The sequence below is a fragment of the Sciurus carolinensis genome, chromosome 11 (genome assembly GCF_902686445.1).
Source record: "Sciurus carolinensis chromosome 11, mSciCar1.2, whole genome shotgun sequence".
NCBI classification, from domain to species: domain Eukaryota; kingdom Metazoa; phylum Chordata; class Mammalia; order Rodentia; family Sciuridae; genus Sciurus; species Sciurus carolinensis.
The window spans coordinates 44,602,028-44,628,687 of record NC_062223.1 but is presented as its reverse complement, the minus strand read 5'-3'; the positions used below and the strand labels follow the sequence as shown (position 1 = coordinate 44,628,687).

At 34.5% G+C, this 26,660-nt stretch overlaps 1 protein-coding gene and 1 non-coding gene across 2 annotated transcripts in view; one reads left to right on the top strand and one right to left on the bottom strand.

Moving 5' to 3' along the window:
- Cstf3 (cleavage stimulation factor subunit 3) overlaps positions 1 to 26,660 on the bottom strand; it is a 73,242-nt gene that overhangs the window by 41,008 nt on the left and 5,574 nt on the right. Inside the window, exons 2-3 of the mRNA XM_047516672.1 lie at positions 15,558 to 15,659; positions 15,340 to 15,435 (exon numbers count right to left, since the gene is read on the bottom strand). Coding sequence (XP_047372628.1) covers positions 15,340 to 15,435; positions 15,558 to 15,659 — 198 coding nt within the window. The remainder of the gene's footprint in view (positions 1 to 15,339; positions 15,436 to 15,557; positions 15,660 to 26,660) is intronic.
- On the top strand, positions 24,107 to 24,297 carry LOC124960896 (U2 spliceosomal RNA). The gene has a single exon (XR_007104210.1). It is a non-coding gene; the product is annotated as a U2 spliceosomal RNA (small nuclear RNA).

Sequence of the window (26,660 nt, the reverse complement as noted above, 5' to 3'; positions counted from 1 at the left end):
GTCTAGGAAAGTAGCCAAACCTGAATAAAAAACAGTACTTCCTAATTCAGTGATCAAATATAATCCTCATCCACTTTTAATGCTATGAACACATTTCACGTAATACCATCTTTCAAACATATATCAATATCATTCTTAATATTTCCCTCTTCATAACAACTGCCTAGATAAGCAACCTGCCCTAACAAATCTGATTTTACAAATCGATAAAACTAAAAAACTCAGAAACATAATCAACAGATTTAATTTTGACAGATGTTTGGAAACTGTTTTTGTACTCTTTTCTTAATTTTAAACATATTTTATGTATTCCACAGGTATCCGGTGTTTTGAAGGCATTTAGATATTTCAAAGATGTTCAGAAGATATTGAGACATTAGTTTCAGGATTCTATTTTAAATTGTTACAACATAGTAGGAACAGAAAATATTAAGTTGTACTTTTTAATCCTAGTTATTCTTTGTTCCTTTGGTACAACTGTCCCATTTAAAATACACCTGTGTATTATCCTAAGCTTTAACCAAAGAGGCAACAAAGTTTCATGTTTTTTCATTAGCAAAATGCATATAACAAATGAACAAACCTTTCTTTTTCTATGCAGAATAAGTTAACTGGAAAACTGTACATCATTGCATGAGCTAAACACCTGACAATGTAGTATCTTTGAACTCATAAAAACAAATGTTATCCATGGTGAAAATATTTCTATGCATCAAATAGTTTCATGCAATTGCTCAAGTTTCACCTACTATGGAAAACAACTAGTTTTCTCTGTTGGAAAATGATCTCTCTAAAAATGAAAAGTCTGGCCAATTAATGTCACATTTTCTTCAAACTGTATGAACACTATTAAAAAAGTTTTATAGCTTAATTCTTTTAAGACCTAAAGTAAAAAAATTAATGAAACCAAGAGAATGTCTAACCAACATGCAACTTTGTGAGAATTAAACAGGAAATCTGCACTCTCGGTTCACTTCTAAGTATGCATAGGCATGAGTAAAATATGGGCCCAACCTCTTTTCTACAGCAAAATTATATTCACTTTATTGCTTTAGCCATTATAAAATTTCATATATTCTTGATTTTTCTCCAGTTCTATTCCCTAACAGTCTAGCTGCCCTTGTAGATTAACTATTGGACTATTATACTCATGTATTTTTTTTCATGTATTTCTAATAAGAAAAAATTCATGTAATAGCCACGAGTCATCTGTTTAATAAAACACTAGGAAGACTAGAAGCAAAATTCAACATAAAACTCATCAAGCTAAATCTTTCAACTTCAACTAAAGCATGTTTTTCCTCTCCCTATAAGGCTCTCTTTGCTAGTCTCTAAAAACTACTCATACTTCCAATCTTTGTTTAGAAGTCTTCTTCAAGAGGATTTCCTCAGCCTACCCTCCCCAAATTTTCTCTATGTAATTAATTGCCTCCTATATCAAACAATTAATTTCTTCACTGAGGTGTCCACAGCATCTAACAGCATGGCATGTGTTTACTCAGTAGATATTGGAAGGTTAACAAATTTTAGAAGGAATTAAGGAAGTAAGACAATTCCACTTTTCTTAATATGCAAAGTGAAAGCAAGACTTTGAAGTCATGTACAGTGGTACTTGCCTACAATCCCAGTAATTTGGGAGACTTGAGGCAAGAGGATCACAATTGAGGCCAGCCTGGACAACTAAGCCAGGCCCTGCCTCAAGATAAAAAGGACCAGGGATGTAGCTCAGTGGTTAAGTTACCCATGGGTTCAATTCCCAGTTATGCAACCCCCAAATCTGAAACATGTTTTTTTTTTTTTTTTTAAATCTATATGACGTTAAACCTATGAAAATACAGATGGTGTGGAGCCTGAAATAGTTCCAGATGACTCTTTTGAGAACCTAGAAAGTCAAGTCAATTGTAGTACTTAAAGAGTTTAATACTTTGGGAATTTTTTTTCCTAAATGGAATCCAAGCAAGCACATCAACAGGCATTTGTAAATTTCATTCTACCAAAAATTTACCATGTTAGGGAACTTTTAAGGACTAAGCTTCCACATATTAAATTACTTGCCCAGAGGGTTTGTTAACAATTCTGCATGTTTAAGTTTGTATAGACTCCTAAGTCACAAACTGTATCATATATTCTTCTGTCCATAAAGTATCTTAGAAAAAGTATCTCTAATCATATTTAAGTAAAATTCCACAGTTCTGCCAGGTGTGCTCCACATACCTATAATATCAGTTACTTGGGAGGCAAAGGCAGGAGGATCCCAAGTTCAAGGATACCTTCTTTCAAAATGAAATAAAAGGGGCTATGAATGTACCTCTGTGGTAGAATTCAAGAGTTTAGGTTTAATTCCCAGTACAGACAATAAACAGGTAAATATGTACATAAATACACATCAAGCTATAGTTGAAATGCGAGAAACCTGGAACTGCAGATTTGTGGTACAGGTAAATAATTCAAATTTTGACATACTGTCATGATGGTTTACTTAGAATGAATTGACCAGTAGTATCAGGTAATTGCCAAAGGAAGATACTTGATACTTCAGTTTTCAATGACATGGACTGGAGATATGAGTTAAGTCTGATAAACCACCTATTACCAGTAAGTAGAAATGCTGATCTAATTTTAATGTGATTTCCCCATAAGCTACAGAAAATTTTCTTTCATATTTTAAAGACAGCTAGATACTACGCCTGGCTTCAATTTTTCATTTCTATTTTTGCACGAAGTTTTGTTTCATAACCTTAAATACTTCAAAGATTTTCCCTCTAAAAAGAACATATCATAATGAGCACAGTCTAGACTATATCCTATCAGAAACATTTTGTAAGACTTCTATACTTTTTGGAAAAAGTATGAAGACAACTGTTCAAGTAAACTAAATTAAAAGGCCACCATTCTCTACCTAATGCTTCATTGGCCTCGATTTAAGAAAAGGCTAACCTAGAAACACATGATAAAGTTACAACTCACAATAATGGGAAAAGTTAATACCTACTGAGTGGTTTAAAAAAAATGTTTTTTTGAATAACGGAAGTCCCAAATTACAGACTTACCCGTTTTACATACAAAATTCCTATTACTTAAAATTAGATCCAAATACAGCTAAAACTCTAAAAGACTAAAAGGTTGTAGCACACAGAAAAACAAAGTAAAATTTCAGAGATAACATTTTATTTTTAAAACACACTGAATACAGTGGCACATGCCACTAATACCAGCAACTCAGGAATCTGAAGCAGAATGGCAAATTCCAGGTAAGCCTGGGCAATTTGGGGAGTTAGTCTCAAGCAGAAAAAAAGGGTAGAGGGGCTGCAGAGCAGTTAGGTATGTAGCTCAGTAGTACTGGATTAAATCTGAATGGGGGGGTTGGCACGGGACACTTTGTAAGAAACCTAATTTGTGCTTGCATAGAAGTTATTGCACCATGCCATCTTCTAAAAGATTTGTTGAAAATTCCACTAAAGCAATTTGATATGGCTGAGTGCTCATAAAGTCTTATTTTTCCAAATGCATGCTGAAATCCTGATAGACTTAATATGAAGGCAGTTTAATAAAAATACATGAAAATGTTGAGCAGTCAGGTACAGTGGCACACACCTGTAATCCCATTGACTTGGGAGGGTGAGGCAGGAGGATACCAAGTTCAAAGTCAGCCTTAGCAATTTAGTTAAGCACTAACTTATTAAGAACCTGCCTCAAAATTTTCAAAAAAGGTCTGGGGATATGACTCAGTGCTTAAGTTCTCATACGTTCAATCCCACGTACTCAAAAACCAAAACAGTTGATTTAACAAAAGAAGGGAGTCACTTATGAACCCACTGTATTACGTATTTCCACAACTGTACTATGTTCTACATTTCTTAGGTTAGTGCAGTGGCTAGTGATTAGGAGCCCAGATTAGGGAATTAGAACTCCAGAGTTTAAATTCCTAGTTTTCCCATTTATTTCCCAGTAGATTAAGTTTAAACCATCCTAAGTCTCAGAAAAAGTGAGTACCTCAAGATAATGGAAATTATACATCCCTACCTACATAAAAGAGTAAATTTGACCAATTTTATGTTGTAATGATCCATAAGTACTAACCAGTGCATGGAATATATTCAAGATCCAATACTACAAATTACTAATAAAAATAAAATGGAAAATAACATATAATTAAGAATCTACAATGAAAAATTTAAACATGTACTTTTCTACTTCTAAAAATCTCATTCAGAAAACAATGTACCTCCAAAAATATCTTCCTTGTGCACTTTATCTTCAGCCCCTGTGTACTTTTTCCATAAAATTAATACTATAGACCTGCATTTAAAATATAACTGAAAAACTGCATATTTAAGACAACTCTGATCTAGAATACTTCATTGGACTTTTCTATTTGTCTTAACTTACAAACAATACTTGAGCTCATATTAGTTTTCTCATTTTGATGGGGGAGCATCAAGTTGAAAACAGTACAAAATCTGTGGTAAACTAATACTTAAACACAAAGCACAACAGAAAAAGAACAATTTTTAGTGATGTGATATTCAAATAATTTAATCAGCAAGAGAAATGCAGAATTTTACAACTATAATCTAGAACAATTAGGAAAATAAAAGCAAACAGCATTGAATTAGAACACTATTGTTCCTTTAAAGTGGGTTAATGGTTGGTTTTGTAGGAAAATATTCTATGTAAACCACTCATGGCAAACTGTAACACTGAGCCTCGGTGGAATTTATAATGGTATTCACTATACATTTTTTTGCAACTTATTTGAGATCTGTCATCATAAAAATTTGGGAAGAAAAAAATTAAATCACTTGCTTAAATGTCACAATAATTCAATGGAAGGGCTATGGGTTCTAGGAGTCGTAGGTGTCCCAACTCCAAATTCTGTTATTCCTATTCTTACATACTCTCCCTTATAGAGTAACCAGCAAATTCCTTGCATTTCTTTTAAGTAAGGATTTTTGAAAAGTATCACTTCTACGCTACTAAATGATTAGGCCAAGGTTAAATTAACATAGATACTGAGTAAAGTTCTGTCCTTGCAGTTGACGTAAATAGCAAAGAACAATACCCCCCAACCCCTAGTAAACATGAGAAAAAATTTAATATAAATTTCTTTTAACGTAACTTGAATATTGGCTCTTTGTGAGTACTGGTTCTTTAAATGTAAATCTCCTAATTTAGTATCAATTCAGGAAATTCAAATTTACAATGAACCAGCTCACTTATCAAGTTGTTTAAACATAACATTTGCCAACATGATTATTTAGATGATCTTTTTGACACATTTTGTAACTTGTTTTTAATGTGAAAGATGTCACTGAATTTTTAAAAACTCTTGCAAAAAAACAATTTGCAGGTCACAGTAGCATAGCGACTACAACCTCAGTCACTTGGGAGGCTGAGACGGGAGTATTGCAAGTTTGAGGCTTCATCATCTTAGCAAGACCCTGTCTCAAAAATAATAAAAAGGGTTGGTGATGTAGCTTAGAGGTAAAGTGCCCCTTGGTTCAATCCTCAGTACGTGCCCCCCCTGCAAAAAAAAAAAAAAAAAAAACAAAACTCATTTGATTAAGTAAATCAACAGCTATTTCCAGTAGGTTACAGAGGTTTATATTAAAATTTAAGTTCCTATACAAAGTATTATGTGGTTGGAGTAATTTTTTTGGTTTCTTTCCCCATAGGTTATGAACTGACAGGCATTACTGACAAAATTAAATTATTTTATATTGGGAAGAGTTGCTAAAATAAAAAACCACTTTAATCCTCAAAACAGTCTTGTTGAAATACTCACTAGTAAGCTGCTTACAAAGGAAAAAAAAAAAGTGGGGAAAGTTAACTACTTTCCAGTAATTTCCAAACATAATTAAAAGTTTGAGACATTAACATAGTATCCATTTACATTCAGCAATAAACACTGAAAAACTAGATAAGGAAAAATATCACTAAGTCAGGGAAAAATCATCAACAGGTTCAAATGGGTAGGCAGTTTTTGGAGGAGAAAAAGGATTAACGGAAGTACTGTCAATCTGCCCCCAATATAATACTTACTCCCTGATGACACTACACTTTTTAAGAATACTTCATATAGTATTGTCATTCTTCTTTTTATATATATACAAAATTTACATTACTAAAGTAAAGATTGTTTCTCAAAGACTACTGGTGCTGGGGATCCAACCCAGCACCTGCAAATGCTGAGGTCTCTCTCTACCCTGGAGCTTTACTCCCTATTTCACATGACATGATTTTCGTACTAATCACAAAAGAAAAATTAGCAATTACACGGTGGACAAACTGGTCAAAACTTGACACACACTACAAAATTGCATCATTGCTGGGCATGGTGGCCCATGCCTATAATCCCAATGGCTCAGATTAGGAGGATCCCAGTTCAAGGCCAACCTTAGCGACTAAGTGAGGCACTAAGCAATTTAGCAAGACTCGGTCTCAAAATAGCTAGGGATGTGGTTGTGGTTAAGCAAACCTGGGTTCAATCTTTAGTTTAAAAAAAAAAAAGGCATCACAAATAAGGGACAAATGAACACCATGGTGTGTCTGGATGAGTTGACCATTTTGTATCTTTTCATTTAAAACACATAAACTTCAAGCGCATGCGGAATGATGAAATTTAAGGGCTGAAAAACTTCCACATCAAGGAGATTAAAGAGAAGTGACAGTTACACACATATGATGATCCTGGATTAGATACTGATTAAAAAAATTGCCATAAAGGTCACTGCTCTAAAAAGTAGACCATATATGGCAAAGTTCTTTATATATTATAGTATACATTTGCTATTGGGAAACACAAGCACTAAAGGTCATAACGTGAGCAACTCATTGCTTAACACTTATGAAACGGAGAGCTGACAAAACACATATAAATGGCCCTACAAATCTGTGGGTTCTGACAAATTCAACCAACTGCAGATTGAAAATATTCAGGAAAAAATAAATTCCATCTGTGTTGAGTATGTAGATTTGTCATTATTTCTTAATTACCTCAGTATAATTAAGAACTATTTACATAGCATTCACATTGTACTAGATATTGAAAGTAATTGTGGAGTAAAATATATGGAATAATGTACGCAGGTTACCTGCAAATGCTATGCCCTTTATATATGAAGAATTTGAGTGAGCGTCTACAGAATTTGGGCTCTGGAACCAATACCCCATGGATAAGGAGATGAAAGCATTTCAAAATATTAACAACTGGACCAATCTGCAAAGCAGATATGGAAGGTTTTCTGCATTCTTCTTGCAACTCCTCATAATTTCAAAGTTAAAAATTCAGTATAAAAGCTATTTAAATTGTATACACCCTCTTATATCCCTTAAGAGCAAGGCTCTATTTAACCCATACAAAGCAGATTAAACCATGCGATTGGCAAACAATTTGAATGTTCACGTCTAAATACTAATAATCTAATGTTTTAAGCATTTTCTCAACTATCATATCCCTATTATAAGAATCTCAAAATCTTCAAATTTCTTGATTGCTACATAGTAGCTAACAATGATAACCAAAGTAAATGGCAAAATGAGGAAATGGTTTAAATACAAGAAATGTTATTTTATTGTTGACTTGCCCCCAATAAAATACTTGAAATTCCCTCCATAACACTGCACTTTAATGGAAAATTTCACATGGTATTGTCATTTTTCATATTTGTTTTATAAAATTTAGATTACTGGAGTGATCCTCAATTATAGCTGGAAAACCATTCTAAAATTAACATTGGTTTGATTTAAAACATGTCAAAAGCCATTAAGGATATATTTTGAGATTTGTTTTATAAGAGGATGAGTTTATAGTAGCTGAGACATTGCACATCTAATGAAAAATCTCAAAATGAACTGAAACCTGGTTACAAAAGAAATAACTGATTCCTTTTGAGAACACTTTTTTCCACATCCCCGAAAAGAATTAGTATCCACACTACATATAAGACTCAAGTACTGGGGCAGAGCGCTTGTCTAGTACACGAGGCACTGGGTTTGTTCCTCAGCACCACATGAAAAAATGAAATAAAGGCAATCTGTCCATCTACAACTACAAATATATTTTCTTAAAAAAGACTCAAGTACTAGTTAAATAAATGGATGTTCAATGACAAAATATTAACATATGGAATTCTTTAAACTAGTTAGCTACTATAAAATGTTGCAGTTAATTTTTTTAAGTCACATTCTGTAGGTTAAATGACCCTCATATAAGATTTAGGACTTCCTTTGAGGTTATCTGATTCTTAAGTTTGGCATCCATGTTATTTCACTTTTTAAATAAAGTTTATAGAACCAGAAAAATGGGTTTCAGACCCAGTTAGTAAGTAAAATACCGTCAAAGCTAAAATGACAATCCTGAAATTGCAAAGTTATCATCAAGCACAGAGCAGATGTCTCAGATTATTTCTTGATTATATAGGAAAAACAAATTTGACTTTTATTTACGTTGATGAGTACAAGTTCAGTCATAGAGTATACCAACAGCAGGAATATTTGATTACTGCCCTCTAATACCTCAATTCCCAAAACTGGCTGACAGAAAACATCTTAACAAAAATATATCATGTATCCATTCTTCAGAGATTGAATCTTGCATTATCGGTATGCTAACATAGTAGTTTGTGTGCTTTTAAGACATCTCAGGTGATCCAAAAGTAGGGAAATGTGAAAGCATTGGCTCCAAAGGATAACAATTTGACTTATTCGTGTACATAATGAGGACTAGGAACTAGGTGTGGTGGTGCGTGCCAGTAATCCCAAATGCTCAGGAGGCTGAGGCAGGAGGACTGCAAATTCAAGGCCAGCCTCAGCAACTTAGTGATACAGTCTCAAACAAAAAAATGAAAAGGGCGGGTAACATAACTCAGTGGTAAAGTGTCTCTGAATTCAATCTCCAGTACCAAATAAACAAATGTTAACAAAATGAGGAAGGCCAAACAGCTATAAATTTCTGATTTGGAAGATAATACCCATTTTGGCTTTAAATATGCAAAACTCATGTACTCAATCTGGCAATTGAAAAAATAATTAGAAGAAAACCATCATTAAATGGCTAACATTAAGTCCAATATGAAAAACTGCAGAAATTATTGGCATAAAAATGATCATTTCTGGGCTGGGGATATAGCTCAGTTGGTAGAGTGCTTGCCTCAAATGCACAAGGACCTGGGTTCAATAGCACCAAAAAAAAAAAAAAAAAAAAAAAAAAAAAAAAAAAAAAAAAAAGGATCATTTCCCATATATGAATTTTTGAGAAAGACAACATCATTTTTACATGCAACAGTTGAAATTTCACACCTACATAAAAAGGCAATAATTCATAGGACATTTTCTATCATATAATTAGAGTCAATTTTAGAAATATCAAAACAGCTTTGGGAATTTATCTTTGAACCTTATTACATTTCAACATTATTCCAAGACTACAATTCAATATTGCTTTGACACGACTATGTCTTCAGAATTATCATTTAACATCTCCAAATATGATACTTTTCTTTGGAGGTCTCTCAGCATACAAAATAGTAACTTACCCACATTATGATTCTCTGAGCCTTAGAAAAGCAGAGTTTCTCAACAAGTTGTATTTAACTTGTTCACCATTTTTTGTTCAAATTGCTGTGGATTCTGTTATGTGGAGGAAAAAAAATCTATAGACTTCAACCCATTACACCATTAAAAAAAACCAACTTTTCTGCTACAAATCTGCTAAGAGCAAAAGACTTTGGTAATAAAAATTTGTCTACAAATAAATTCTTTACAAGCTAATAAATGTACTGTTATCCACATTTATAAAAGTGGAGCTTTTTATAGGTATCACTGGTAATACTTTAGACATCTTCATTTCCTGGAAGTGCCTTGAACAGATTCATACGAAATAACCATTTCAATGTTGATCTACTAAACAAAATAATGAACCAAGAGAAAACATCTGAGCCTTTGATGTTAAGTGGTCTTTTTGTTTTTTAAGCAAGTGAACTGCCATCTGGTTCTCCTAATGCTCAAATGCTGTACACCATGAAAAGGCGTTCATGTGCTGAAATCAGTTCTCTTCCAAATATGGATGATTTTAGCTCTGTAGTATTATAAAGGGCTTAAGTGTGTTTTGTTTATTCATGGATGCTGTGTTGAAGAATATCTTTAATACCTCTTGGGAGGGGAGGGGGCACAAATCGAAATTATTCCCTATGACTTGAATGACTATATTCTCAATAATTTTTAAAAAGATTAGGTATTATGTAAATGTTATCCTATAAATGCCCAAGAAGTTTACACTAAAACACTACTACACTCAGGAAGGCAATGAACTGCATGATCCAATACTTCTTGTGTAACTAATTTTAGAATGTAAATTTTTTTCATAAATTTAGTTATCCTTTCCCATGTTTTCAGATACATAACTTCTATTAAACAAAACAATATAAAGAAGTCAGGTTAAAAATGTCTTTACAGAAAAAGGAAAATGACCATATTTTTTCAATGTTTACTAATGATTGCAGAGATTATAATTTTGCATGCCTATAATCCTGACAATTTGGGAGGCTGAGGCAGTAGGATCCCAAATACGAGGGAGCCTTAGCAATTAGTAAGACTGGGGATATAGTTCAGTGATAAAACATGCTGGGGTTCAACATCCAGTACCAAAAATAAATAAAATTGAGAAATGTAAAGGAAATTAGGTTGATTAGTACAATATTTTGCTTGAAAACGGTTAAATTTTACATAAAAGAATAACCTAAGCCAGGTGCAGTTGTGCAAGACTAATCCAAGCAGTTTGGGAGGCTGAGGCGGGATTCTCAATTCAAACTCAGCCTCAATAACTTCGCAAGGCCCTAGATAACTTAGAGAAATATAAAAAGGGTCAAAGGGGTGGTTCTGTGGTTAAGCACTCTTGGGTTCAATCCCTGGTACCAAAAATAAAATAAAAATTACCTAGACAACACAACGAAAACATAAGGATTTATTTAAAGAAACTTTGTTATCTTAGTGACTATGTCCTTTTTTTTCTTTTTTTTTTGGTGGTGGTGCTGGGAATTAAACCCAGGGCCTTGGGCATGCTAGGCAAGCACTCTACCAACTGAGCTACATCCCCAGGCCCCTGACTATGTCCTTTTGAAAATAATTTTAGTACGAAATGTCTTGGAAGAAAAGGTTCCAAGTTGGGAGGAAAGTATATACAGACCATGTTAGTAGAAATGGTAACACGTAAATACTGTTGCTATGACAATGGCTAGGGGAAAAGGATGGAGTAAGATATTTTAATAAAACCTAAAATAGTTTACTATTTGTAATGATGAACATGCAAATACTTCTTTTGCTTATCAAACAGTACTCTAGTTATTCAAAGAACTTTCAGATATTTGATCACTCAGTTGTGTTTCCAAGTAATTCCTGTTGCTTTTTATTTCTACTCTATATTTATTTATGCATTTAAAAAACTGTAGATAAAAAAGCATATTGAATTTTAGAGTAAAATCTGAATAATCACACAGACATGGACCAACATTTATTACAAACAGGAAAAGTTTGGATCTATAAGAGTACAGATTTTTTTTTAAAGGGCAGCAAACTGAAGTATAAAAAATAAATCACCATGATCTATATGATAATGTAATAATTTTACCTGCATTTTAAAATCACATAGTTCAATATATACAAAACATTATAATACAGTAATTTAAACTGCTATGTAAAGGTAGTAAAACAGTATCATCAGTGGAGAAGTTTTATTTCAATTTAGGTCACTCATGATCCATCCTGAGTTCACCTCCATTTTCCAAGAAGAAAGGTTATTTTGAAAAACTGAAATTTATACTTCACAACCTAGTATTTATAAGGAAAGAAAAACCAAGTAAAGAATTCATATTTCAAGTTTTTGAAAATAAAAAGCAATCAATTCTCTATATACTTTTATTAAAGAATTACAACTTTCACAGACATCAGGATACATTGTTGCTATTACCAGCAGTATTACCTTCTTCATTTCTCCTTCAGCTACCAAGAAAAAAACATCCTTCTGTTGGAAAATTTCTTATGAATGTGGCTCAATTCAAAACAAATTACTTTTAACAATAAAATATTGTAGCTTACATGTTGTCACATTGATCACCTAATTACATGAAAAGCTACAGAAACCATGGGAGAAAGAGAAGCTTAAAGGAATATGGCAAAATTGTATAGTTTTTTTCGATTTTGTGCTACTGAGTGAAACTTTTGATCACTAAGAAGTGGTGCTATAAATATAAAGAACACTGAGACTGATTACGAATGGAATATACCAGTGTTAAAAATTAAACTGAATTTAAGTCATTTGTATACATTTAAAGTTGGAGATATTTTGAATGTTTCCTTTCATAAAACTAGGAAGCAGCAAAAGTCGTTTCCTATCACAGCAGTTAGATTTAGACTCTACTGATAATTATCTCTCTTTATGAATACTCCTAAAATTACTTGCTCTTATGATTTTGTTAAATCATGTGAAGCGGAGGTTTGTAATGCGAGAGTAAAGAATAAGTTTCAAAGAAAAGAGGCAAATATGATTTCCTAAATATACACAACACTAAAAAGAAACTTGGACTAATGTTCAAACTTATGTAATTATATATATTATATGTAATTATATATATATATAAAAGAATATGACCCTAAATACCCATTTGCTAGAAAAAGAATTTTACCTCCATCTGTTTCTATACTGTAGCAAAAAAATATAAGTGGGTAATAAATTAAGGATGACATTTTAAACCTCAATTTTATGAAGACAAGTAGGTAGGTAATGCTAAACTCTCACTAATGTGAGAAAAGCTGGTATTAGTATCATTTAACTTCATTTCTAAATAACCATTTTGATATGCTCCGATTTTCAACTGATGTTTCAAATTCAAAAATAATTTTTTTTTTCTTTTGCCCCTCAGAACTTAAACAACATGTTCAAAAAATTTCTCTGGGGACGCAAATTACTTTCTTAAAGGTGTGTATATTTTCTATGAGAAAATATTAATATATTTAGAGTTATACATGTTAATAGTTTAGCTTAAATATAAATAAATGAAACATCACAATTTTCCCACCATGAAGTACCGAGTTACAACAATGTATTAACACAATTTTATTCTTGAGAGTGTATACAGGATGTTATGTAAACACTGTTAGTATTACTTTCAATGTAAAGACATTCTTATTATTAACTCAGGTATTTTAAAAGTATTATAAACAGATTTTGTGTCTTCTCCAGAAATAAAGGTCACATTGAGTGACATGACAAGAAGTTTAGCCTTCCACAGGCTAAAACAAAAAACAAAAAAAAAAATGTGAAAATAAAAATAGAGAGCAAGTCAGAAAAGAGGAAAACACAGCTCAGGTATGCATTTCTGAAACAAGCATTCAACTTGACACCTTAATTCCTAAATCAGAATTGTAAAATTTTAAGTATACATATTTGTTACCATTTTTTCAATAGATGATTTATACAATATACATACTTATGTGTTTTATACATACATCTTTGTGTACATGTGTGTATATGAGTGTGAAATAACTGTAAACATTATGAATAAGTCAGGCAACTGCTAGCAGTTGTGAAATATACAAAATGAGCCTGTTATTTAGATAAATTTCAGCCCCTGGGAATAGCATACGTTCTTTTTCAGATTTTTTTTTGTTTTAAAGAATGCAGTTTTATATCTCACAGAAAATGAAAGACGAAAACTCATTGTATTCATAATTACAGAATGCAGTATTTGCCAAATTCAATTTAACTTATGCTACAATAAAATGCATCAAAAATGTCTAAATGCTGGAGAAACAAAAAAATTTCAAAGACTCAAATTACTACACTATTACACAAAAAAGATTATGTATCAATGATGTTTGTTTCTGATGAGTTTAAATATAAGCTAATGTGTTTGAAAAGTCAGACTAGAATGCAGAACAGGTGCAGGTGATCCAGATTCCTTGCTTTAATGAGTATACAAAGCAGCACTGGCTTCAGCATACTCAGGCCTCACCTGTTAAAATTTCATGCCTGCCTACTCTGATTAAAATATAGGAAGGAAAGAAATGGTCCAGAGAATAGGAGATGAAACTTCAAGGATATGCTCATGGATCAAAACTACCAGACTCCACATAAGGCACAATCACACTCATACACACAAACACACAAACATACAGACCATATATACAACCTCACACACAAAAATAAAACACACACAAATGTTCTTGCTATTGTCCAGTAACTTCCCTCCCACAAAGTAGTACAATCTAAATTATAGCACAAATTTAGTGAGTACACTGTAGCCTCTATTTAACTCTTCTGTGGGTTGGGTCCATTCTGAGGACACATCACAGGTGACAGACACTGTGTTGTGCTGAACTCTATTCAGTAATGCTGATGGCTGAAGTCCTTTAACAAGGTCTAATCAGACCCACATAATATCAAATTTCAACTACTGTAGAAAATGTTGAGGCTGCAGTGTACTTAATTACGTTGAGAATTTATAAGTTAACATTTAAAATAAAAGTACTGCTAAAAGTATTATAAAGGAGTTATAAAAAGAAATGGTTATTTTCAGCTAAATGTGGATATCAATTATTCCCATTTCACCCTATTAATTTATAACCTGAAAATGATTTCTTGGTACTAATTGTTAAGACACATGAACACTTTAAGAATGGGATCCTTACTCTTTAAAGTAAACATGCCTGGCTTCAAATTTCAAGACAGATTAAAAAAAAAAACAAGAAAAAAAATCAAAGTATCATCAGGTAAATTATGATTAAAAGGTCTGAGTTACATTAGCTTATTCCTGAATAATATAAAATTCATCTTACAGAAAAAAACTTTAAAATGAGTGCTTACATAGACAAACCATGCATTTTCACAAAATTAAAATTTGAAATCATTCTTCTGTTTCATTTCACCAGACACTCAAAAGACTCTATGAAACTAAGTTAACATTTCTGTATTTTCATATAATCCCATTCATATTAGTTTGTAAGTAGGAATAAAAAGAAAAATGAGTTCTAAATAAATGACACAGGAGGCAATAAATTGACACATGACAAGTAAATAAAAGGCTAAAGCACTCCAATACCATTGAAACTGTTTTAATGTTGTTGCAACTCCAAAATGCAACAATCATCAGCTTGTCAAAGACCCAAATTTCAAAAATTCATTTTAATTACTCCTTCATACCTATTTTACAAAATAAAGGCACGGGACATTTAAATCCTCCTTGTCCTACTTGTGCTATGTTCCTAACTTGTTTCCTATCTCTATAGTGTATGCTGCAATTCCCATCAGATGCTATATATGAAAAAATAAAATAAAATATTAACCTCTGCTTCAATGTACAGTTTCCAGAATCTGCCAGAACTTGGGAACTGGGCAACAAGGCGTTCATAAGTCTTCCGTGCTTTGTCTATAGGTTGATTCTAAAATTGAAAACCAATAAACAGCATTTACAATGTTAGGATTATGAAAATATTATTTACTGCAGAACCAAGTAGTGTGATTGGACCCATAGAGAAGGAAATGTAATCCTATATCACTAAACCTGTGCCTCTCGAATGAGAATGCTCCAAGCATCAAGGTCATATGGATTCTCTTCTAATTTCTTTTCCGCTTTCTTCACCTTCTCTGGGACATACTCAGCTGCCTGAGGAAAAAAAATAAATAACAAACTGAAGTTATTGTTTAAAAAAAACTCATACCTAACTTAATTCAAGAACAACATAAAACATACCAGTTCCTAGAAGCAATTAACATGTCCTCTTATAAAAGAGGACTGCATTTTAGAAAAGAGGAATCTATGAAATGTACACATAATCAGAAGTCACATGCATAAAAAGAATGAAATCAAGTGATTACTATTTTTTATTCAATTACAATTTCTTAGACTAAATACCATTCTATGTTAAATAGCATATCATAGTTCTCAAACTTTATGGTCTTAGGACCCCTATATACTCTTAAAAAATTCAGTCAGTCAGGAGACTAGGGATATAGCTCAGTTGGTAGAGTGCTTGCCTTGCATGCACAAGGCCCTCAGTTCAATCCCCAGCACCCCCAGACCCCCTCCCCTCCAAAAAAATTCAGTCAGAAGTCAGGTGTGGTAGAAATGCATATAATCCCAGTGACTCCGGAAGGCTGAGGCAGGAGAGTCAAAGTTCAAAGTCAGCCTCAGCAACACAACAAGGCCCTAAGCAACTCTGGGAGACTCTGCATTCAAATAGTAGAAAAAAATAAATAAAAAGGGTTGAGGATGTAGTTCAATCAGTGGTAAAGCACCCCAGGTTCAATCCCCAGTATTAAAAAAAGAAAAAGGAAAACAAGAAAAAAGAAAATCAGATAACTTTGTTTTTTGTATTTGCAAATATTACTTTTTTAAAGGCAGCTGAATTTTTCTCATCTGCTTCTTCATTCAATCTGCTGACATATGATGTTATATAGATGTTGAAAACTTCCACTGTACACTCATAAGAGAAAGTCTTAGACTTCCTTCTTTGTTTGAGATGGGGGTCTTGCTATATTGCCCAGGCAGGTCTAGAACTCCTGGGCTCAAGTGATCCTCCTGTCTCAGGTTCTCAAGTAAATGGAATTACTGGTTATGTGTCTTAGATTTTTCTTTTTGGTACCAAGGACTGAATACAGGGCACTCAACCCTTGAGCCACATTTCCTATCCTTTTTATTTTTTATTTTGAGGCAAGGTCAAAAGTTGCTGAGGCTGGCTTTAAACTTGGTTTCTCCTGTCTCAGCCTCCCAAGTCCCTGGGAATACAGGCATGCACCACTGTGCCTTGCTGTGTCTTATATTTCTTATAAAATGATTTACAGTCACCTATCTTCTGAAAATCTCAGAAGCCCCTGGGGGTCCCTGGACCAAATTTGAGAAATATTGCAGTTAGAACATTCATTCTGAGCCACAAAATCCAAGCATGATATGACACAGAAATTTTATTTGGATGTAAGAAATGATTCACATATATAAAACAAAAAGAAAACTATAAAGAAATCTGCAATGAGGGGATTAACAAGGCATGCTAAAATGTTAAACACAGTCATGTCTGAGTAATGAGTAGTGGAAAATTTTCTCCCCTTCTAGTATTTTCCAAACTCTTTAATAAGGTGGCTTCTTGTTGTTTTTCTTTTTCTTCTAGTTGTTTTGCAGTACTGGTGTGACTGGAACACTCTGCCACTAAACTACATCCCCAGCCCTTTATTTTCAGACAGGATCTCATTAAGTTGCCCAGGCTGGCCTGGAACTTGCAACCCTTCAGTCTCAGGCTTCTGAGTACCTGGTATTATAGGCATATGTCAATACAGCCAGCAAAAGGTGGTTTTTATTTTTACAGAAATTTAATTTTAGGAATGGGGATATAGTTCAGTGGTACAGCACTTGCCTCACGTGTATAAGGGAAGCCCTGGGTTCAATCCCCAGTACTGTAAAAAAGAAAGGGGATGGGGGCAGGAAAAAACCCAGAAACCCTAGGACAGTAGCTACCACCAGAGGCATAAGAAACAAGTATTACTTTAACACTTCTGTGTAGCACCAAAAAGAAAGTGATGCTCAAAGAAGTCAGATAAAAGTTTTGTTTTTCCAGGACTTCTTGAAATCTACATTATAGAATACACATTAATAATATTTGAGGATTCCCTATCATCTTTTTCTTTTTCAAGTAGAATTATTTCATGTAACGACTCTGTCAAAACACCAGTTTAGAAAAGTTTTAAGAGTCATCTGTTTAGACACACAAATTACGTAGGAGAAACGAACTCCTGGGATAAACTGCACCACTGGCAAGTATGCATTTGTTTAGAATGAAAAATTTTAAAAGACTACTGCAATTTAAACTAAAATTATGTTGTTTTGCCAGGTGCAGTAATGTATGCCAGCAACTCAGGAGGCTAAGGCAGGAGGACTTCAAGTTTAAGACCAACCTCAGAAACTTAGAACCTCAGAACTTAGGGAGACCCTGTCTCAAAATAAAAAATAAAAAGAACGGGGGATGTAGTTCAGTGGTAAAATGCCCCTGGTTCAATCACCAGTAACTATGGGTTAAAATGGTGACAAACCAATCACTGGACAATGTAGTTCAAAAGAGCAATAAATGGAAAATCAGCAAATAATAGGATGGCATTTCATATCAGAATGGTCAATACTCAATGAATATAGTCCACTGTTAGAATTGTTGTCTTTATCAAAATAAAGTCAAATTTCTATTAACCCTTTCTACCAAAGAAAGATAGATCGAAGATTTAAACATACAATAAGGGTTTGGGAATACACTGAGTACTAGTGCTTAGTATCTGTGTATGAGCAAAGTATCTAAATCAAAAGACAAACTTAGTACCTTCAACCCATATGACAAAGTACTAAATTTATTAGTATACCAATTTGTAATGTAAAATGTCAGTGACTCAAAAAGAAAATGGTCTGTGGATGTGGCTCAGAGGCCAAGTGTCCCTGAATCAATTCCTGGCACCCCACTCTTCCCCAAAAAAGAAAACAGATGAAGGAGGAGGCTAGAGGCATATCTCAAAGAGTGCTTGACTAGCATGCACTAGACCCTGGGTTCAATCCCTAGCACCTCCTAGGCGGGGCAATGCATATGAATAGAACAAAAAATAAAAACTAATTAACTTTATTTTATTTGGTACTGGGGATACGACCCAGAGTTGCCCTACCAGTGATTTATTCACTGAGACCTTTTTTTTTTTTTTTTTACTTTGAGACAAGGTCTCCCTAAGTGTCCTAGAACTTTTGATCCTCCTGGGTCAGTTTCCTAAGTAGTTGTGATTATAGGCATGTATCATCATGTGGGCTACAACTAAATTTTTAAACATTCAAAAGAAATGCAAATGTAATTCCTAAAACAGAAATCAAGTACCTTATAATTAACACTTCACTGGCAAAGGTATGCAGAAACAGACCTTTTTTTTTTTTTTTGGGTACTGGAAACTGAACACCACTGAGCAACATCCCCAGCCCTTTTTATTTTTTATGTTGAGAGTGTCTCACTAGGTTGCTTAGGATCTTGCTAAATTGCTGAGTTGTTGGGGTTACAGGTGTGCCCTACTGTGACAGCTTAAAAAGACATTTTTACATTGGCAGGGGGCAAGTAGCATTACTGATCAAAATTAAGTATGATTGGTGTCCCCCGCCACCCACCTCACCTGAGGTTGGAGTCTGGGGCAGTTAAATAAGTTACAGAAACTGTAGTCACTAAAAATAATAAGGCATGTGGCATCATAACACACGCCTTTAATCACAGCAGCTGGGGAGGCCGATGCAGGAGGATGGAACATTCAAGGTCAGTTTCAGCAATTTAGCAAGTCCATAAGCAACTTAGAAGACCCAGTTTCAAAATATTAAAAAAAAAGGGCCGGGATGTGGCTCAGTGGTTAAGTGTTCCTGGGTTCAATCCCTGGTAACAATCTACAAACAGCCAGCCAGCAAGGCAAGGCAGGCAGCAACATGCTACAATGTCTATAATGGTGGGTTTTTAAAAATCCCAGGGCAGCCAAGCTTGGTGATGCATGCCTCCAATCCCAGTGACTCAGGAGGCTGAGGCAGGAGAATCGCAAGTTAAGGAGGGCTTCTCAACTAAGTGAGATCCTGTCTCAAAATAGAAAAATAAGGGCTGGGATGTAGCTCAGTGGTAAAGCACTCCTAGGTTCAACTCCTAGTAAAAGAAATGAATAAACAAACATATAAATCAGGGCAGTTAGGTACAGTGGCACACCCCTAAATATCAGCTACCCATAAGGCTCAGGCAGGAAGATTGGGAGTTTCAGCCCACTCTGGGTAACTTGGTGAGACTCTGTTACAAAATATAAAAAACAGTACTGGGGATGTAGCTCAGTGGTAAAGTGCCCTAGGTTCAACCACTAGTACCCAAAATAACAAAACCAAACCAAAAACCACACACAAAAACCACTTTACAGTGTTCTTGGGTATTCTTCTAGAGCTAAAGACCTATTTGGCTAAAAATTAAACCACTGATTTGGAAAAAAATGTGTATGTATATATGTAAATATTTTTAGTTGTAGGTGGACGTAATACCTCTATTTATTTTTATGTGGTACTAAGGATTGAACCCAGTGCCTCACACATGCTAGGCAAGCACTCACCAGAGCTACAACCACAGTCCTACTATATATATTTTAAAAAGAAGAGCAGAACTCGAAGTTAGATTTTAACATCTGACCAAGTATGATCACAGCAAGAGGTACACATGACTCCTTATGAAATAAGACATTCCTACATCTGCAACCCTGACAGTACCTTAGAATCACTTGGGGGATGGAAAGTTTAAAAGATGCTCATGTTCCACCCTAGATTAATTAAACCAGAGTCTCCACGGATTCATGTACCATCTTTTTTTTTTTTTTAAGTTGTCCAAGTGATTCTAGTTCAGACTGATTGAAAACCATGGTTATATATTACTGACAATTTTTAGTGCCCCCAAAGCTTTCTGTAGTTAAGTAAAGCCTACTAGCCCTTTCTCAGAATAATGTTAAGTACATAAAATGTTTCTCTCTTCCCCTCTCTCCCTTCTTTTGCAATACTGGGGATTGAATCCAGGGTCCCAGGCACACGGACAAACTATCACTGAGCTTCCCCAGCCCTTTTTCTTCTTTTATTTTGAGACAGGGTCTCACTAAGTTCTGAGATTAGCCTTGAATTTGCAATCCTCCTGCTTCAGTGTCCCAAGTAGCTGGGATTACAGGCACAGGCAACCAGGACTGCAAATTCCAAGGAATTCCAAAGGAAACCAACTTTGGAAGTTACAGAAATATTTTTAAAGCAAAATTTACATATAATAATGTAAACTTAAAACATCAAAACATTGATGAGTGTTTTGAATATTTATGTCATAATATTCAAATATTTATGTCATGGATGCTGCTAAAACTACTATCTGGTTTCTGGTGCACATTAATAACAGAAGGGAATGTTCCATTTTAATTAGACGTTAATAAAAAGTTTATCCCCCTGCTGGGCACAGTGGCACACACCTGTAATCCCAGCAGCTCAGGAGGCTGCTGCAGGATGATCAAAAGTTTGAAGTCAGCCTCAGCAATTTAGCAAGGCCTGAAGCAGTTTAATGAGAACCTGTCTCAAAATAAAAATTTTAAAGGGCTGGGGATGTGGCTCTGTGGTTAAGTACCCCTGGGCTCAATGCCTGGTACCCCCCAAAAGTTTATCCCCACCCCCCACCCAATTCATGGAACCCCTAAAATTCAAATGCACAGGCACCTGGAGGATCATCAAGAGTGTCAGTTACATCTTTATTTTCTCTAGCCAAGGATTAGCTAAACATTCATAAAGCAATCTATATAGTTAATTCTCAATTGACTACCTTATAGATGTATGCTAACCTAACAACCAAGAGTACACACACTGCAACTGTGGCTGCATTTAATTTCCACAATTAAAAAAAAAAAAAAAAAAGCCTTTTGTCACTGTTATAAACTAGCAAACTGGCCAAGTTTGAGACTCTAGCATTTCTGCCATCTGGACAGGTGACATACTGCTACAGGGCAAAAACTAAACAGTTTTCTAGAATCCACAAGAAAAACTGGGCCTCCATAAGGAATGGAGCTGGCCAGGCAAAGCAGCACATGCCTATAATCCCAGCTATTCAGATTGAGGCAGACAAATTTCAAGTGGGAGCCCAGACTGGCCAACCTATCTCAAAAATAAAAATAAGCTGGGGGTGGTGGTGCATGACTGTAAACCCAGCAGCTTGGGAGGTTGAGGCAGGAGGATCACAAGTGCAAACCAGCTTCAGCAACTTAGTAAGGCCCCAATTTAGTGAGACTCTATCTCGAAAAGGGTTGAGAATGTGACTCAGTGGTTAAGCACCCCTGGGTTCCATCCCCAGTATAGATAGACAGATTGATAGATAAATGAATGAATGAACTGGGACATAGCTCAGTGGTAGACTATGTGTACAGTATGCTAGAGGTCCTCCACTAAAACCTTAGTACAGGGGAGAAAAAAAAAAAATGTATTACTTCCTGACTGTTGCAAAAGCATTCTTACCAGTCACTCTAAGAAAACCTAGGACAAGTCGAACTAAGGTCATAACTCTGTTTAGTACAGCCAAAAGAACAGATGAAGGGAAGGGGGGGGGGACAGCCAGCAGCTGTCCCGTGCTTCTATGCCAACTTTCTACCATAAGAAACTATCAAAATACAGCTTTTTGTCTTTGGAATAACTTATAATTCCAATATAACTCTTCAGAGGATGTTAAAGAAGAATGAAACTCCAAATCAAATGAGCAGAACAAAATTTAGACTGTTTCTCAAAGCATGTACATTACCAATTATTTCATTTTCTAATTTATTTCTTCTGTAACAACATGAATATAACTGATTGTGCTGGGGTTGTAGCTCAATAGTAGGGCGCTTGCCTCACATGTGTAAGGAACTGGGTTCGATTCTCAGCACCACGTATAAATAATAATTATCCATTGACAGTTAACAAATATTTTTTAAAATAATGTAAACTAGGGCTGGGGATATAGCTCAGTTGGTAGAGTGCTTGCCTCACAAGCACAAGGCCCTGGGTTCAATCCCCAGCACTGCAAAAAAATAAAAATAAAAAATAAAATAAAATAAAAATGTAAACTGATTAAATGTTGGGAAGTAAACATATTTAACCTTTAAAATTTACATTTTAATAATGCCTTTAAGAAATGACTGACATAATGTACAATTTACCCATTTACAATATATAATTTTTTCATTTATGAATATACTGTTATGTAACCATCATAAATTTTAAAACATTTATCACCCCCAAAAGAAACCAACATTTATTAGCAGTCACTTCCATTTCCCTCCAAATCCCCCAGCTACCCCAATCTACCTTGTCTCTAGAGATTTGCTAATATTTCACATACATGGAAAACATACACTATGTGGATTTTTGTTTCTAGCTTTCAATTAGCATGATGTTTTCAAGATTTGTTTTAGCCTATATCAAGTATTTTTCTTTTTACTGCTGAATAATATTCCATTATATGGGATACCCTTTTATTTATGTAGTAACTTTAACACTGAACAATCACCAGACTGCTTTCCAATGTGACAGAACCATTTTACATTAACACCAGCAGTGTATGAGAGTTCCAATTTCTCCACATTCCCAATATTTGTCATTATCTGTCTTTCTGATTAAAACCATAATAGTGGGTGTGAAATGGTATCTCACTGTGATTTTGATTTACATTTCCTTGATGGTTAAAGAAATCAGGCATCTTGAGTTGGGGCTGCAGCTCAGTTGCAGAGTGCTTGCCTACCACATGTGAGGCACTGGGTTGGATCCTTAGCACCTCATAAAAATAAATAAAATAACAGCATGCTGTCTGTCCATCTACAACTACAATTTTTTTTTTAAGTCAAGCATATTCTCATATTGTTTATTGGCAATTTGCGAATCTTTTTTGGAGAGATCTCTATTCAGTCCCACTGCCCATTTTTTAATTGGGTTATTTTTTATGACCAAATCATTCAAATTCTTTATATATATTAGATACAAGTCCCTTATCAGATACAATTTCCAAAAATTTTCTCCCATTCTGTGGGGTACCTTGTCACTTTTTATGTTTAATTTTTTGTTCGTCATATGAAGTTAAGTAACTCAAACAGAAATAGAACTTCCGACATTGTCTTTACAGGCATGAAACACCATTCCAATTAATTCTCAAACTTTTTATAAAGAAACACATTATACTCTCACACATCTGTAAACATAGCTACTCAGGAAGATGGGGCAAGAGGATCCCAAGTTCAAAGCCTGCCTGGGCAACTTAGCAAGACCCTGTGTCAAAAACTAAAAAGGCTAGGTAATATAACTCATTGGAAAAGTACCCCTGGGTTTAATCATCAGTACCAGAAAAATAAACAAACATCTTCAATATCAATGTAAACAACATTTTGTGAAAATATATTTTCTAAAAACAATAAAAAGTATGACACTTTTTGTATTTCTCCTTTTTTGCAGTGTTAGGGATCAAACCCAGGGCCTTGTGCATACAAGGCAACTGCTCTACCACTGAACTACTTTACATTTTTGTGATCTTTTAAAAGTCTATCGCTTCTCAGCCTTTTGGCTAAGATCAAGTACAGTATCTGTTCTTATCAGTTTAGTATCTGATACATCCTCTATCCAAGGACAATACATTAAATGGATTTTTGGAGCAGGAATATGGAATAAGAGCTTGCTCCTTCCACTCTACACATTGATCTGGCATTCCAGTACCTCCAGGAATGGTGCACCCGCCTCGGGGGATAATTAGGGGAAAAAAAGAAAGGCTACCTATAAATAGAAAATGTTTTCAGTTCATCATAACATAATTAGAGAAAGGGGGAACACTTTTAATAGACTTTTCTTAACTGTGGATAAGTCAGGCAGTCTTGGGAAAACTCCATGAATTATACTTTACTGAAATTCCAAACCACTTTCTATATTAGCTCTTAACTTTTACCAGGGCTATGGGAGGGTAGGGTGTGGATAGGTGACAGGCACCATGAATGATTAGAAGAACTATATACTGGTAGGATGTATAGCTCTGTGGTAGAGTACTTGCCTAGAATGCATAAGGTCCTGGGTTTGAACCCTAGCACTGGAGGGGGAAAAAAAAAAACCCAAAACATGAAAATGTAATTTCTTCTTCCCATTACTACAGAAGTAAAACAGGGGGAAAAAAAAAAAAAAAGTTTTTGTTCCAAATAAAATTTTCAGTAGCTGGGTATTATGCTAAGGTCAAAGTGAATTAAAATAGAGATCATCTTAATACATGTGATACACATAAAACAGGGGAGGATACTGGGTGCAGTGGTGTGCCTCTATAATCCCAGATAATGGTGAGACTGAGGCAGGAGGAGCCCGAGTTCTAGGCCTGCCTCAGAAATTTAGCAAGACTGTGTCTCGAAAAAAAAAAAAAAAAAAGTTGGGGGTGTACCTCAGTGTCCCTAGGTTCACTCCCTGGTGCTGAGAAGAAAATAAATAAATAAATAAAAATTTAAAAAGTGCAGGCAATGTGGAGCAGTGGTAGAGAGCCCTTGGGTTCAATTCCCAGTACCACCATCAAAAAAAAAAAAAAAAAAAAAAAATTAGGTTGGGTGAGATGGTAGATTAAAGGACTTACGTCTACTTCTACATAAGCTCTTGACCATGACCAACTGAATAAAATAGAAAAGCCTCAATCCTGGTTTTGTAATGAGTATTTTCCACTATATCTCAATAAAGTTGAAGGAGATTGTCAGTAAAATACTATTCTCGGATAATCTGCAATTTTTTCCTACTTATTTTATCCAGTAAGTATTTTATTTTATTAATATGTTTGGTACTTTACCACTGCACTACATCCCCCAGTCCTTTTTATTTTGAGCAGGGTCTTAATGTCATATACTATGATAGTTCCAATAAGACTGTAATGGAGCTAAAAAATTCCATTACAATATAATCTAGTGATCTTGGCCATCTTAACAACATGACAGATTACTCACGTGTTTGAGATGTTGGTGTAAACAAATCTACTGCACCACCAGTCATATAAAAGTATGGCACAGGGCTGGGGTCGTAGCTCAGTGGTAGAGCACTTACCTAGCATGCATGAGGCACTGGTTTGAGCCTCAGCACCACATAAAAATAAATAAGTAAAATAAAGGTATTGTGTTCATCTACAACTAAATAAAATATTAAAAAAAAAAGTATGGCACATACAATTACATACTGTATATAATACTCAATAATGAAAATAAACAGGTATCTACTGTTTTACATATTCACTACACTTACTAAAGCACAGTAGTGATTATAACAGTGCAGTCATCATCTTAGAATATACTATTTTTTTTTAAGTTTACTATAAAACAGTATACTCTGAAAGGACAGCAACAATCTCATACATTTCATGTCTCCACTATTATCATTATTATTATTATTTTGCAGTGCTATGGCTGGAACCCAGGGTCTTGGACACGCCAGGCAAACACTCGACCACTAAGCTACATCCTCACAACTCTTCTGAGGTCTTGACTGTATCTCTTTCTCTGGTACTTGATTTAACCTTGTGTTCTTTTGTTCATTATGGCATTAGGAGCACAGGGAGATAGACTACCACACACACACATCCTCCACAGAGTCCTAGGTTGTAACATTTAGGTTTGTATAAACACTATGATGTCCACGATGATGACAAAATCAAGAAACAACCATCATTAACTAAGCACGACTATCATATAATCTATCTGTTCTCTAATACGTTTGTAAAATGTCATGTATCCTTAAAAACAAGGTAACACCAGATTCAAGTCATTCTAACAAATTTTAGCTAAAATGTTAAGAACTACACAAAAAGTCTTTTTAAGTTTCTCTATAGTCAACGTTTTTGTTTTTCAAAATTAGAAGTAGACCACAGTAGCACTCTGTAAGATTTTCTAAGAATAGTAACTTAATTAAGCCAACTCACATGCCCAGAGAATAAAGTATTTTATGTGACTGGTGTCAAGGACTAAAAGTCAGCTTAGTTTTGTGTTCCTTTACCAATGCAACTGAACTCATTACTATGAGATTTGGGGAACAAAACTGAACATGCATTATGAACCAGTAAGCCCTCTGATCCTTACAAAGACTAAAATT